This window comes from Suricata suricatta, chromosome 2 (genome assembly GCF_006229205.1).
Source record: "Suricata suricatta isolate VVHF042 chromosome 2, meerkat_22Aug2017_6uvM2_HiC, whole genome shotgun sequence".
NCBI classification, from domain to species: Eukaryota; Metazoa; Chordata; class Mammalia; order Carnivora; family Herpestidae; genus Suricata; species Suricata suricatta.
The window spans coordinates 69362139-69375542 of NC_043701.1; the positions used below are offsets into that span (position 1 = coordinate 69362139).

Consider the following 13404-nt stretch of genomic DNA (forward strand, 5'->3'; position numbering starts at 1 on the left):
ATTTTTTATTTATTTATATGTTAGCACACAAGTGGGTAAGGGACAGAGAGAGAGGGAGAGAGTAAATCCCAAGTGGTTCCCGGGCTTTCAGTGCAGAATACCACGTGGGGCTCAATCTCACAAACCACGAGATCATGGCCTGAGCTGAGATCAAGACTCGGATGCTTATCTGACTGAGCACCAGGAACCCCAGTGTGTAACCCTTTTAATATCTTAAGGTCAATTTGCTAATGTTTTAGAAACTTTGGTATCTATATTTGTCAGGGATATTGGTTTATCTAATTGTTTCTGAGATTCGGATGAAGACACTAAAGACAGTTTGGATCTTCTATTTAAACCCAGTGCAGTTTCCATTAGGCCTGTTCTCCCCTTTGTCATCATTTGGTAGTAACACAATCTTTGATTGTGAAAAGGTTTTTTTAGAGTTAGGAATATGTTTATTTACATGATTTTTTAAAACGAATTCTCTCCTATGCTCTCCTACAGTTTGTGTTGTGTTTGTATTTCACATCATTGTCCTCATTGTATTCATAGTGCCCAGCAGAATAACTAAATTGAAGTCCTGGAAATATTCCTCACACCTTAGGAATCTTCTTAATGTAAATTTTTCTTTTTTCTTTTACTTTGTCCTTTTTTTTTAATGTTTCAAGTTTTATTTAAATTCTGGCTAACATGAAACGTAATGTTAGTTTCCAGACTAGAATTTAGTGATTCATCACTTACATAATACCCCCAGTGCTCATCACAAGTGCCCTCCTAAATAAATACCCATCATGCATTTAGACCTTCCCTCCAGCAACCCTTCATTGATGCTTAGTTTTTCTAAACCTAAAATCATCAGCATCAAAATTACTGAGTTTCTCAGAAAAGATAGAGAGGCGTGAGCAACTATTAGTAACTGTTAGCTTTGTGTTTGTATACAAATAAGTGTGGAGTCAATAGTATAAATTGGACTGACAAGGAAGAGAAAGAGAGAGAACATTGCATGCCCAAATTGGGGAGCGCGGATGTGGACTTAAGCAGTCTCCCTACAGCCTGGAATCTCTACAGTGTATCTCATGGTCTCTTCCTTTAGTCAGATTTGTTGTTGTCGTTGTTGGGTTTTTTTCTTTTGAGAGAGAGGGAGAGAGTATGCACGCACAAGCAGGGGAGGAGCAAAGAGAAGGAGAGACAGAATCCCAAGCAGGCCCCAAACCATCAATACAGAGTTTGCCCAGATAGAACTCAAAAACTGTGAGATCATGACCTGAGATAAGATGAAGAGTCAGCCGCTTAACTGACTGAGCCACCCAGGCATCCCTCTGTCAGATTTTTCTGAGATTCTGTAGATTAAGAAGGTTAGGCAGTCTGAAATCAATCAGAAATACTCATTATTTAAGTGAGGTTTTTAAAGGTTTTAACTTTTTTGTAAGGAATAGCCATTATGTACAGAAACCAGAGTTTCAAGTAGTATAATTTTCTTTTCTTTTTCTTAACTTGCAGTATCATTTCTCATAAGAATGTACCTGATTGGCAAAGTTCTCTAATACTACTTATAGAAAAATTGTGGTTCTACTCTGAGACTTTTGATATCATTAATATGACTTAAAAGGGAAGACAATCTCCAAATAGTAGGAATTGTTCTTAGTGAGTCCTGATTATCAATCACAGCCAATGAGAATTTTTTGATTATCAGCTATGTGCAGCTATATAATAGATCCAAAGAGAAAAAAACAACATTAAGAAGACTTCAAGAAGATTGCTGTTGAGCTAAGACAGTAGGGTGTATTTCAAAGCACATGTTCAAGAAAAGAGGTTTATTTAAAATTGGAACAAATAACTTGCATCTAAATAGGGTTTCAAAAACAACTCAGAAATTATCAACATCAGAATTGTCATACCTGTGGTGTGCCCCCACTAGTGGAATTCTGCACAGTGAAAACACTGGAAATTCTGAACTAGAGTTGGTTCTGGGCGTCAGTGTTTAAGTTAAACCAAAACAGATCAGGAAAACCTCCAATGAGAGTTTTTAACTGATGTAGTGACGAGAATCTTTATCCTGGCATATGTATTGTTGGGTGGCAGAAATGCTATATTCTCTTTGTAGTCTCAGCACTCTACAGAAGCTCGTTTACAATATTTCATAGTATCTTATGTACAGCGTCTCATTGTCTCTGCTGGACTTGTCCTCAACCCAGCCCCTAGTACTCTCCAGTGTTCTTCAATCTTGGGGGATTGTGTAACTCCCCAAAATTAAACTTCAGAAACTAAATTCTAAATTTTGTCCTTTCTTTTAGTAAAACAAGTGAATCATCAAGTTCTCTCCCCCCTTTTTTGCGTCTAAATATTTTTTTCCCTCCAAATTTTGATTTAAATTCTAGTTACTTAACATATAGTGTAATATTGGTTTCAGGAGTAGAATTTAGTGATTCGTCTCTTGGACACAACATCCAGTGCTCATCATAACAAGTGCCTTCCTGAACACCCATCTAGCCCATCCCCCACCCATGCCCCTCCAGGAATTCTGTGTCTATTGTCTGTGGTTAAGACTATCTTATGGTTTGCTTCCCTCTCTCTCTTTTTGATTTCCTCCTAAATATTTCTAAAGTCAGTCGACTTGAGCTTCCTATGCCAATCATCAAGGTTATCATCTTGACAACAGCCTCAACTTGTCTCCTTTCTATAGATGCTCTTCTACTAATAAACCACATTTCATCCAAAGTGGTTTTTCCAAAATGTAAATCTGATCATACTGCTCTCTGCTTAAACACTGTCAGCAGCTTCCAGCTGCCTAATCCCACCCCCTTGCATGTGATCTAGCAAAGATGCCAATCTTTGGCCCTTTATCTCTCCAGACTCATCTTCCACTTCACTCTGGTTACTCATCACCCAGCATGTAACCCATCCTGATCTCATGGTCAGTCAGTTCTTGTTCTTGAATGTATCTGTCAATAACAGTACTGCTGTCTCTTCGCCTCAGCTCGAAATCATCGTTGGCTTCTCTGGCAGCTCATTCTCGCCGGGTTATCTTACTGTCAGTTCCCATAGTACCACATATTTCTTACAGCACTTTCCTTATGCTATTGTAAATGCTTACTAAGTTTTCAATATTCCCAGCTAGTAGTTCAAGAGAAGGGACTGTTTTTCTTTTTTAATCTGTGTACACTTCTCTTTCTAACTTATTTATTTATTTACTTACTTCAGTGAGTCAAAGCCGAGTAAAGTTTTAAATGGCAAATCATGAAGATAATTAGGGTCTTAAAAGCTCCAGCCCTGAACGGTGATTATGGAAATCAGGAAGATGATTGTGATAACAATTCATAATACTAATGGATAGCACTGTTGAGTGTTCACTCAGTGCTGGCCCTTATACTAAGTGCTTTATGGTAATTATTGTATCATTATATCATTATAGTTGTCATGGCAACCCTACAATGTAGTTACTGGTATTCTAGTTTATGGAGAAGGACACTGAGGCTCGGAAACACTATGTAATTTGGGCATGGTTCCAAAACTAGGAAGTGGTAAAGTCAGAATCTAGGACTAAGCAACAGACGGCAGACAGTACTTGGCTCTCCTGCCTTCACGATAAGGAGTAGGGCAGTGGTTACCTGAAATAGGAATTTTACACATCAGTGTAATTGTGTGTGTGTGCTTAAGTTTTTAAATGTTTATTTTTGCAAGAGAGAGTGAGCACATGTGAGCAGGGGAGGGGCAGAGAGAGAGGAAGAGACAAAATCTGAAGCAGACTCTAGACTCTGAGCTGTCAGCACAGAGCCTGATGTGGGCTCCATCCCACAAACCATGAGATCATGACCTGAGCCAAAGTCAGATACTTCACGGAGTCACCGAGGTGCCCAGATCAGCATAATTTTGAAATTTGAAAATGGATTGGAAGGCCACCTGAGGTGGCTCAGTTGGTTAAGCAACTGGTTGATTTCGGCTCAGGTTATGACCTTAGGGTTCGTGAGTTTGAACCCTGAGATGGGCTCTGCGCTGACAGTGCCATTTCTTTGGGATTTTCTCTCTCTGCCTCTCTCCTCACCCCTCCCCCCAGTCCTCTATGCATATGTGCACTCTCCCTTTCTCAAAATAAACATAAAAATTTCAAAAAAAATAATAAAGGGAATGGAGCCCAAGTAATGACAAGTGACATTAGTTGTTTAACCATTTGGCTTTTTACAGTAGTTATCAACTATTTCATAATTTGATCCAAGTTCCTTTTCTCTTAAACTAAGCAATTAGAGGCAATTAGAGCAATTAGAAAAAAAAGCAGTCCTTCCCAATATAAGAAATTGTCAGTCTTACTCATATCTACATACATAGTGTCCTTATATCAGTGAAAATGTTAGGTAAACATTTAAAGATGCATTAGGATCCTGAGATACTCAAATCTATCATAATTATGATAAAGCATTTTGAAAAAAATATGTGAACATAAAAAATATCAAATTTCAAAATTTTAGGAGCATGCATTTGGTAAAAATGTTTTTTAAATGAACTAATAAGTACAATTTATAGACTGATGTTTGAGTCTCGGTTTACACTTAAAAACCTTAGTGGCAGAAATTTTAAAAAATTGCCTAATCTATCACTATAATAAATATGTGGAAGAACTTCTACATTAAATCTAGCATATTTGACAGTGGTACGTGCTGAGTGATTTTTTGGATTTCTTTTCATTATAATAGATATGAACTTGTGGCCTGAACTAATTTTGGCGAATTATATTAATTTCCCAGTTATGGCAGTCATAATAAATTTCCCTCTTGAATATATTTATTTGAAAAAGTAGAGTCCATTTAAAAATAGAGAGCACTATTGATTTATACTAATTTATAGAAAGTGATGTACAAGTTCTGTGAATAACTCCACTTGAAGATAGAAACACTTTGAGCATTATAAAATGCCCAATACCTTGAATTTGTTGGGACCTCATTCCGGCACGAAAAATTCTCTAGTCATAGCCCAAAATGAAAGGTCAAAGATAACAAGCCTTTCTGATCTAAAATTCTGAGGCCAGATTAACTCTTGAGTGTCAGCTGAGTTGGTGCCAGAAAACTGCCAATACCTGTCTGTGAATGTGCGAAGGGATAGTTTAATCCTAAGTTTACAACTCTGGGAAGTAATAGGGGTAAGGGACAAGTGGATGTTTGCCTTTTGTGTCTGTTTTAAACAGAGGTGTTCTGAATGTGTTTGCCAGCAGAGAGAAGTCGGCCTGCAGAAAGGGGAGACTGAATATGCTTGAGAAAGGAGAATTGATGAAGCGAGTCCCAGGGGAAGAGGTGGAGATGGGTTCAAGATGATTGATAGAGGAAATGAGGGCGTCTCTGGGGAGTCAGAGGATTGATTGAGGAGATAAATTGGTACAAAATGAAGCCAGATGTTCCAAAAGCAAACGTTATCCACCTTACACTTTTATGTAGGCTTTTTCCTGTTGAAATGCCTTGATCAGAAACTAGAGGTCAGTTTTTCCAGTAATCACCATCATTGGTGCGCAACGTACTGCATTCCTTCGTGCTCTTAGAGTCCACAGGAAGAAAAGCAGGCTTCCTTTACACTAGATTCCACACAGTTTTGGGCTCATTACTTTATTAGGTGAGCATATGAGGGGAGGTGGTACACTGCTATAAATGTAAAAGAAATGTATGGGTCTGGTTTGGTTTTGTTTTTAATTCTTGACACCAGCCCTCACTACTTCAGCTGCTGTTTGCTAGGAGACCTATTTAAAAGTCAGATGTATAAAACATCCAGGCATTTCAGATATTCTAACTTTGTTTCTTTCAAATGGTTTTCCCATAGTTTTAAAGAAACAGGGAAACGTTATTTTAATTTTTGTTGAAGTTTTTTTTTTTTTTTTTTTTTTTTTTTTTAACAATAGAAGCCCAAAGTCCGAACCTTCTCACAGGCCTTGATGATGGCAAAAACCATAGGAAAAGGGTGACAGCTAGGTAAAGGACATGTAAGCACATCTGTTTGTGAGTTGAAGTCTGGAATAGGAAAAGCCCTTTGCCGGTCCCACGTTTTATTTTCACCATCTTACATTCAGGAAGACTTGATGAAAATATATTTATGACAAAAGACTTCTGTCTCTTTCAACTGAATGCTATATAATTAAATAACCCAAACTGTGGTGACTTTAAATGATAAACTTTTATTCTGAATATACTGTTTTTGCACAAGATTTAACACAACATTTTCTGGGATTATAAATATTTTTATAACAGTATTATACAAATTTTTACAAAATGTGTTTCATCAGGCTAGTTAATTTCCACAAAAGTGTCAAGAGAACATAATAAAGGGGAGAGAAGATCTTTTGTTCACAAAGCCAATTGGCCTTTTGCATGGATGCACACTGAGCATTTCAATAAAAGTATCCCTAAAAGCATGATCCAACAACCATACAGCACAACAAAAAGGACAGCTTTGTCAGGTCACGCTGTAAACTCAACTGGCATCTACACAAGACAGTATCCCCTTAGTCTCAGTGGGATTTCTTTGAGTTAATTATGTGAACTAGAAGTAAGGTAGATGAAACTATTGGTAAGGGTTGTCTGAGTCTTTGAAATTCTGGAATTTATTCAACACTCGATACTTCTGTTGTGTTGATTTGCTCTTTACAGAAATGTATACGGAGTATTAGCAATATTAACATTCTGCTAATGGGAAAACAATATAAGTTCTAGATAATGATGAGATCATTTAAATTGTGGGCACGTGAGATCATTCTATTCTACACTTAAAAAAAGTCACAATGTCCATTTTGTTTCACAAGGTCAAACTGTCTACTCTAGATTTCTTAGTGTCAACTAACAACTAATGGAATAGTTCAGAGTTTTAAATTAAGACATAGAATTTAAGCTTTGGTGGAGACGAAGATTAAAATGAGATGTAAAATATAAGAGAGCATCAAATAAGCAAGTAACACTTGGGTTGCAAAGGTCACTTAAAAGGGATACTGCCTATTTGAACCCAGTAAGGCCAGTTTTAAAGTTAATAAAAGGAATATTAATAGGAAAACTTACATATGGCAGCAACACTGTTTTGTTTTGTTTTGTATTTTTTCCAAGTTACGCAGTAACGCCTCAAGCATTAGAAACATGAAAAAAGATCATACTAAAATCTTATAGGCCCAGGACCTAAAAATCTCATCAATCAAACTTGCTAACTATGTCATGTTAAAAACCTGTTACAAATATGGACCACGATTGGTGTTTGGCAGTAATGCTGGTTGTTCACATGAAGAAAATATAAAGAAGCCATTAATGCAAAAATCATTCCTGTTACTCAACACCAATGTAAGACTTATTTTGATTTTGTTTTAATGACAAACTACATTAAACTGGATGAGTAGAGCCAAAATTAAATAACCCTAAGAGTCTAAAAGCTTTTTTTCTTGATCTCTTTTATTGTTTAGTCTTGAAAAATCAATATTTATAACAGGCTATTTAATTTCTTGTCAACAATTAGAACTCACAGAAGAATCCTAAATTAAATATAAGGGTTTGGTGTGGTGAGTGTTACTGTCTTTGAAATAATGCTAAAAGTAGGAAGACCAGTATTAGGCATGAGAACAATTTTTAGTCAGAAAACACATTCTTAGCCAATTTATTACTATGATTGTGGTTCTCATAATATAGGCTTATTTTACAACAGAAAATAAAGGATCATAGCAAGACTCGTGCATGTAAATATATTTTGATGGCAAATGGAATCAATAGGACCCTGCCAAGAGATGCCAAGTTTAACTGTGATTAATGCAACAATAATGCAGTTGATGAAAACATACTATTTCAGTGACATTAGCCATGAAAATATATTTAATAGATTTTAAAGATAATTTTAAGGTAGTTTGTTGTATGCTGGAAGCAATTCAGTTGTTTTAATGTGCATCATATATACACACGGACTAACATAATTTGATATTTTGATATCCTCTTCCCAACACTTTCATGACTTAAAATAGTCTAGCAAAAGGTAACAATAAGTTTTAAATATTTAATTAACAAACAACATGATTTAAACATAGTGTTACTTGAGTGAAAAGTTTCGTATTTTTTTTTTAAATCACTTTGGTGTTTCCTAAAATGTCAATACCAGTTACAAATGAGACTACAAAATCACAACAATGAGATAAAAATGGTAACTGATGTCAACTCCTAGAACAGTAGCTGGCAAAGTGATTCCATCCCCCCCATTTATAAGTAAAAAATAGTTTAAATAAGCAAATATACACAAAGGGTACCTAGGGCATATTGGTGGTGGGAGGGAATTACAAATGTATGCAAAGCTAAAAACAAAAAAAATGTCTTTGAGGCTATGCTGCAGACTTGGTTATGTCTTTGATATGCAGAGCATATTAAAGCATGCTGGATGATGATAATAAGATTTTGACTTGAAAATGACATAAGAAAATTTCCAGCATATACACACACCAGTATTTGGCATGTTCAAAAGAAGAACAAATGCATTTTGCCATAAAAAATATCTGCATACTTCTAGCCTTCGGAAGAAATACTCACTTGAACTAGAATTACACATTCATTGTTTTTACCCTTTCTTTAAACACTGTTGACTCCTGAAAATTATTTTTAAAAGCATAAATAATAATCTACCATATTACTCTATAATGTAATATCTGATTTACTACACTAATCATTTTCACCAATGAGGCTGTATAAAAACAATTTTGATTATTCACAATCAAGTATTCATGTGTATACATACAGATTCAAGGTTTCCTATTTGTTCAGACTGTTATAAAACCCTCAGCAAACTGCATGGAAATTTTGGTCAAGTGATCATACTGCTTAAAATGGAGGGACAGAAGCAGCAGCAGCAGCAATGTTTGGACTGTATGTGCTACTATTCCAATGAACAAAGAGGAAACCTAGTGTGAATCTTCATTGAGAACATATATGTACTCTTCAAAAAATAAATGTGTCAAATCTGATTTATGTACTTAAAATATCTGTACATAGGTTTTCAGGCAAAAGCACGAGTCTGTATAAAATCCATTAATTCCCATTTCACCATTTCCCTAACCCAATCATTCGGCATTGACATTGCACAGTATATTCAGAGTAATTGAACGACATTTGTAAGGATGACTTAAGTGCATTCCACTGCAAGGTTCAGAGTCTTACATAACAATAATGTCACTCGGTTAACTTTTCAAAGGACTATACTCTACAGTAAGAGAAAAACAAACCGAAAGTTAAAATAGCAGCAGCATCATGCAAAATACCCTTGGTAACCAAAGTTCATTTATCACGAGAAAAAACGTTTTCCCCTCCCCCCAACAAGCTTCTCAGAGCGTTTTGAAATATCTGGCTAGCACTACATAACTTTACTGTGAACAAATGAAACATTACATCGAAGCATTTATTAAGGGCTTACATTTATGAGGAAATAGGTAACATATTCAAATTGCATCTTCAAGCACCTTTAGTTTAATAGTTTCTTAGTTAATATTTTCAAACAGCAATTCATTCCCTCAACTAAACTTAATTGGTCATCATTTGTGTTAGATTTTTGGCAGAGAAGCCATTCTTCATAAGGCATTTTATTTATGGCAAATTTTTTTATAGAAAATAAGCCATTATTTCTATTTCACCAGATTATACCAGTCTCTCTCTCTATCTCTCTCTCTCTTGTCTCTCTCTCTCTCTCTCTCTCTCTGTCTCTCTCTCTCTTTCAATAATCACTACTCAAAGGAGGAAATAATTTTTAACAGAACAATATGGGAAGGCAAAAATAACGCCCGTTTTTTCCTCTAGAGATTTGCTTGGTAAAAGAACAAGAATTGAAGCAGGTTAAAATTCCTTGTCAAGGTCAAGACAATTTGTATGATTGATAAACAGTATGGGGAGCCCTTTTACATGTAATCGCCAACAACGCAACAACAAACTCTCAAATTTTCCAACAGAGCATGTATAGAATTTTGCTTTGATGTTATACATAGATGATGCAGCATTCACACAAGTTCAAGGATCTGATACCCTGACATGCAGCCAGTGGGTGTCCTATGAGTCGGCGCCTTAGATTTATGCCATGGGATGGGCCCAGCTAGAGTTCTGCTGATTCCACAGTTGACCCTATTTTAATGCAACTGAGGGCTCTTGGTCTGGCAGGGTCTGGAGTTTAATAATGCAGATTTAGTTTTAGAAGGTCATAACTGGCAATGTCTGCTGCCAGATAAAAGCCAAAGTAGTACAAACTGGACTCCAATGATGGACCACAGGGAGGGATTCAATCCAGAAACACCACCGCAGTCAGTATAATCCTCCTGTTGGAAAGACAAAGAAAAAGAAAAGTCCTGAAGAAATACTCAGGAAGAATCTTTCAGAGTACCCAAGATTAGTCCACTTCTGAACTCACCTTACAAAACTCTTTAATAAGAATCCAAATAAATCACATTACTCTAGATTTTATAGTTCAACAGTTCTGAATAAAGCAATTTCTCTAGTACTGTTACACAAATGCCTCATATTTTGGGTTGCAGACTTTGATGACTAAGAAGGAAAACAAGCTAACAAAAAATGCTGCTTAGAGTAATATGCTAGTTGCTAAATAAAAAGAAAACTTTCATAGTTCCAGATATTCTTATATATTCATAAACATAAGAAGTAAAAGTAAAATTTACTAGTAGACTGTATAATTCTCAAGAATTATGATTTTAGCCATGAGGGTCAATAAGGCAAAGTTTGGGGCTGGTAAAATCAACTTGAGAAATAAACTTCTCTATTTTCCATATCCCCTTCCTTATATCCAACCTCGAAGGTACACATACCATGCTGCATATGTGGCATCGGGATCTTGACCAAAATTAAAACAAAAAATAATGTATTTGAACCTTACCTGAAAGGACATTCTAAAAACATATTCAAAATAGCTAAGCCAGCAAGAGACTTGGTCTAGTTTACAGAACCATGAAATACAAGCAACTGATACTTATTTGCATGCCCCATTGTGTAGTGAGGGCTCATGAAGTGATTAAGTACCCTACTGTTGGAAAAATTATCCTTTGTCTTTTATTCCTAGGTTCTGTGTTCTGTAATTTTTTCTAGACCTTTTAATTCCCTTTCATTATTGAATTTCATAAAAGATGTTTAGAGGAGGGGTGCCTGGGAGGTTCAGTCAGTTTAAGTGTCTGACTCTTGGTTTCGACTCAGGTCATGATCTCACAGTTGGTGGGACAGTGACCCACTTCCCCAGTGTGGAGCTTGCTTGGGATTCTTGCTCTCCCATTCTCTCTGCCCTTCCCATGCATGCCTGTGTTTTCTCTCCTCTCAAAAACAACAACAACAACAACAACAAAACAGATGTTTAGGAAAATAATTAGATATGAGGTTTTCTTCCCTAAAGCCTTCACTATGCCAAGCCTCACCTTCCAGTAATCAAAAGACTAGGCTATGTAAGTGAAGAAATGAGTAAAATGTTCAGAATAATTTTTACAAAGACTCAGCTTCTTTGGCTTGTTTTCCTCACTAGGGTTTAGTACAGTACTTGCCACTCAGTAAATAAAATTTCTAGGAGTTACATTTTGCGGCAGAATGTGTCCGTTAAAGAGCTGTCTGAAAGAAACAAAAGAATCTATTAAGAAAAAGCTTATTTTTCATAATCAACTAAGTCCAAGGAGAAGCATAGAATAATGATCACTTCTTGGTCCTCATTGTCTTTGCCTTGTCAGGAGCATTTGGCAATGTGGAATATTCTCCCCTTGAAATATGTTCTCATGTCTATTTGCCTAACACTGCTGGTTTCTTCCAAACTTGTTTTGGGCTCATCTTGCTCTCTCTGCCTCAACATGGTTCTCTATGCTTTCTACATGACGGACTTTTCCAAGGGTTATTTCTTTTAATTTATACTTTCTTCCCAGGTAATCTAATCTAGCCCTATAGCTTTAAATTCCACCCATTTGTTAAAAACTCCTACTTTTATCCTTTTTAATAGGAACATGGTTTTTTGCTTTCTTGTGTGTTTTTTTTTTCTCCCTCAAAGTATGACTTCCAGTTTTAGTGGACAAATAAAATTGTAAGATACTTGAAGTTTACATTTAGGTGATCTGATATACTTAGACATTGTGAAAGGATAACCCCTTCCCCCATCAAATAAGTAACGTGTCCAATACCCACATATTTATCATTTTCCTCCTTGGGTGAGAATATTTAACTTTACAGTGTTATCAACTGTTAAGTCATCATATCTTATTAAATCCTCAGGCTGTATTCATATTATAGCTGAAAGTTTGTACCCTTTTCACCAAACTCTATTTTTCTTTAGATAATGGCAAGTAGTTTCCTACTCTTGGTTTCCATGAATTTGTGTTTTGTAAAAACAGATTTCACATCTAAGTGATGTCATGCAGTATTTGTCTTTATCTGACTTGTTTCACGCAGCATAATGCCCTCAAGGTCCAACCATGTTGTGACAAATGGATGGCTGTCCTCTATCTATATACCACTTCTATATCCATTCATCTGTTGATAGACATTAAGGTTGTGTATCTTGGCTATTGAAAAAAATGTCACAGTCAACATAGGAGTGTTTGTCTTTTCTTTAAAAGATTTTTTTTAAATTTTTATTTATTTTGACGGGGGTGGGGGGGTGGGGGGGAAGGGAAAGTGCTAGGGAGGGTCAGAGAGAGAGGGAGACACAGAATCTAAAGCAGGCCCCAGGCTCTGAGCTGTCAGCACAGAGCCCAACATGGGGCTCGAACCCACAAACTGAGATCATGACCTCGGCCAAGATCGGATGCCCAACCGACTGAGCCACCCAGGCGCCCTTAAAAAATTTTTTTAATGTTTATTTTTGAGAGAGAGAGAGTCAGGGAGCAATCGGGAGAGGCAGAGAGAGAGGGAGACACAGATATGAAGCGGGCTCCAGGCTCCAAGCTGTCGGCACAGAGCCCAATGTGGGGCTCAAACCCACAAATTGTGAGATCATGACTTGAGCCGAAGTTGGTTGCTTAATCAACTGAGCCGCTCAGGTTCCTCTATGTCTTTTCTAATTAGTGCTTTCATTTTCTTCAAATGAATACCTAGAATTGCTGATTCATATAGTTGTATTTTTAATTTTTTGTGGAATCTCCATACTATTTTTCATATTGGTAGGAAAGTAAATGGGTAGAACCACAACATAGGACTCCTATTTTCCACATCCTTGCCAGCAATGGTTCCCTCTTGTCTTTTTCATAATAGCCATTCTAGCAAGTGTGAGGTGATACCACTGAAGTTTAGATGTGCATGTCTCTCCTAAGTGATGTCAAGCCTCCTTCATGTACGGGCATACCTTGGATACACTGCAGGTTCAGTTCCAGTTGTTGATATTTAGTAAACTGAATATTCTATAAAGCTAGTCAAATGAATTTTTTGGTTTCCCAGTGCATATAAAAGTTATGTTTACTCTAGATTGTAGTCT

At 36.5% G+C, this 13404-nt stretch overlaps 1 protein-coding gene across 1 annotated transcript in view; it reads right to left on the reverse strand.

Moving 5' to 3' along the window:
* Positions 1 to 9636: 9636 nt before the first annotated feature.
* The window catches only part of CACNA2D1 (calcium voltage-gated channel auxiliary subunit alpha2delta 1), a 446724-nt gene continuing 442956 nt past the window's right edge, over positions 9637 to 13404 (reverse strand). The window contains exon 40 of the mRNA XM_029928178.1: positions 9637 to 10270. Within this exon, the coding sequence (XP_029784038.1) occupies positions 10154 to 10270 (117 nt within the window). The 3' untranslated portion in view covers positions 9637 to 10153. The remainder of the gene's footprint in view (positions 10271 to 13404) is intronic.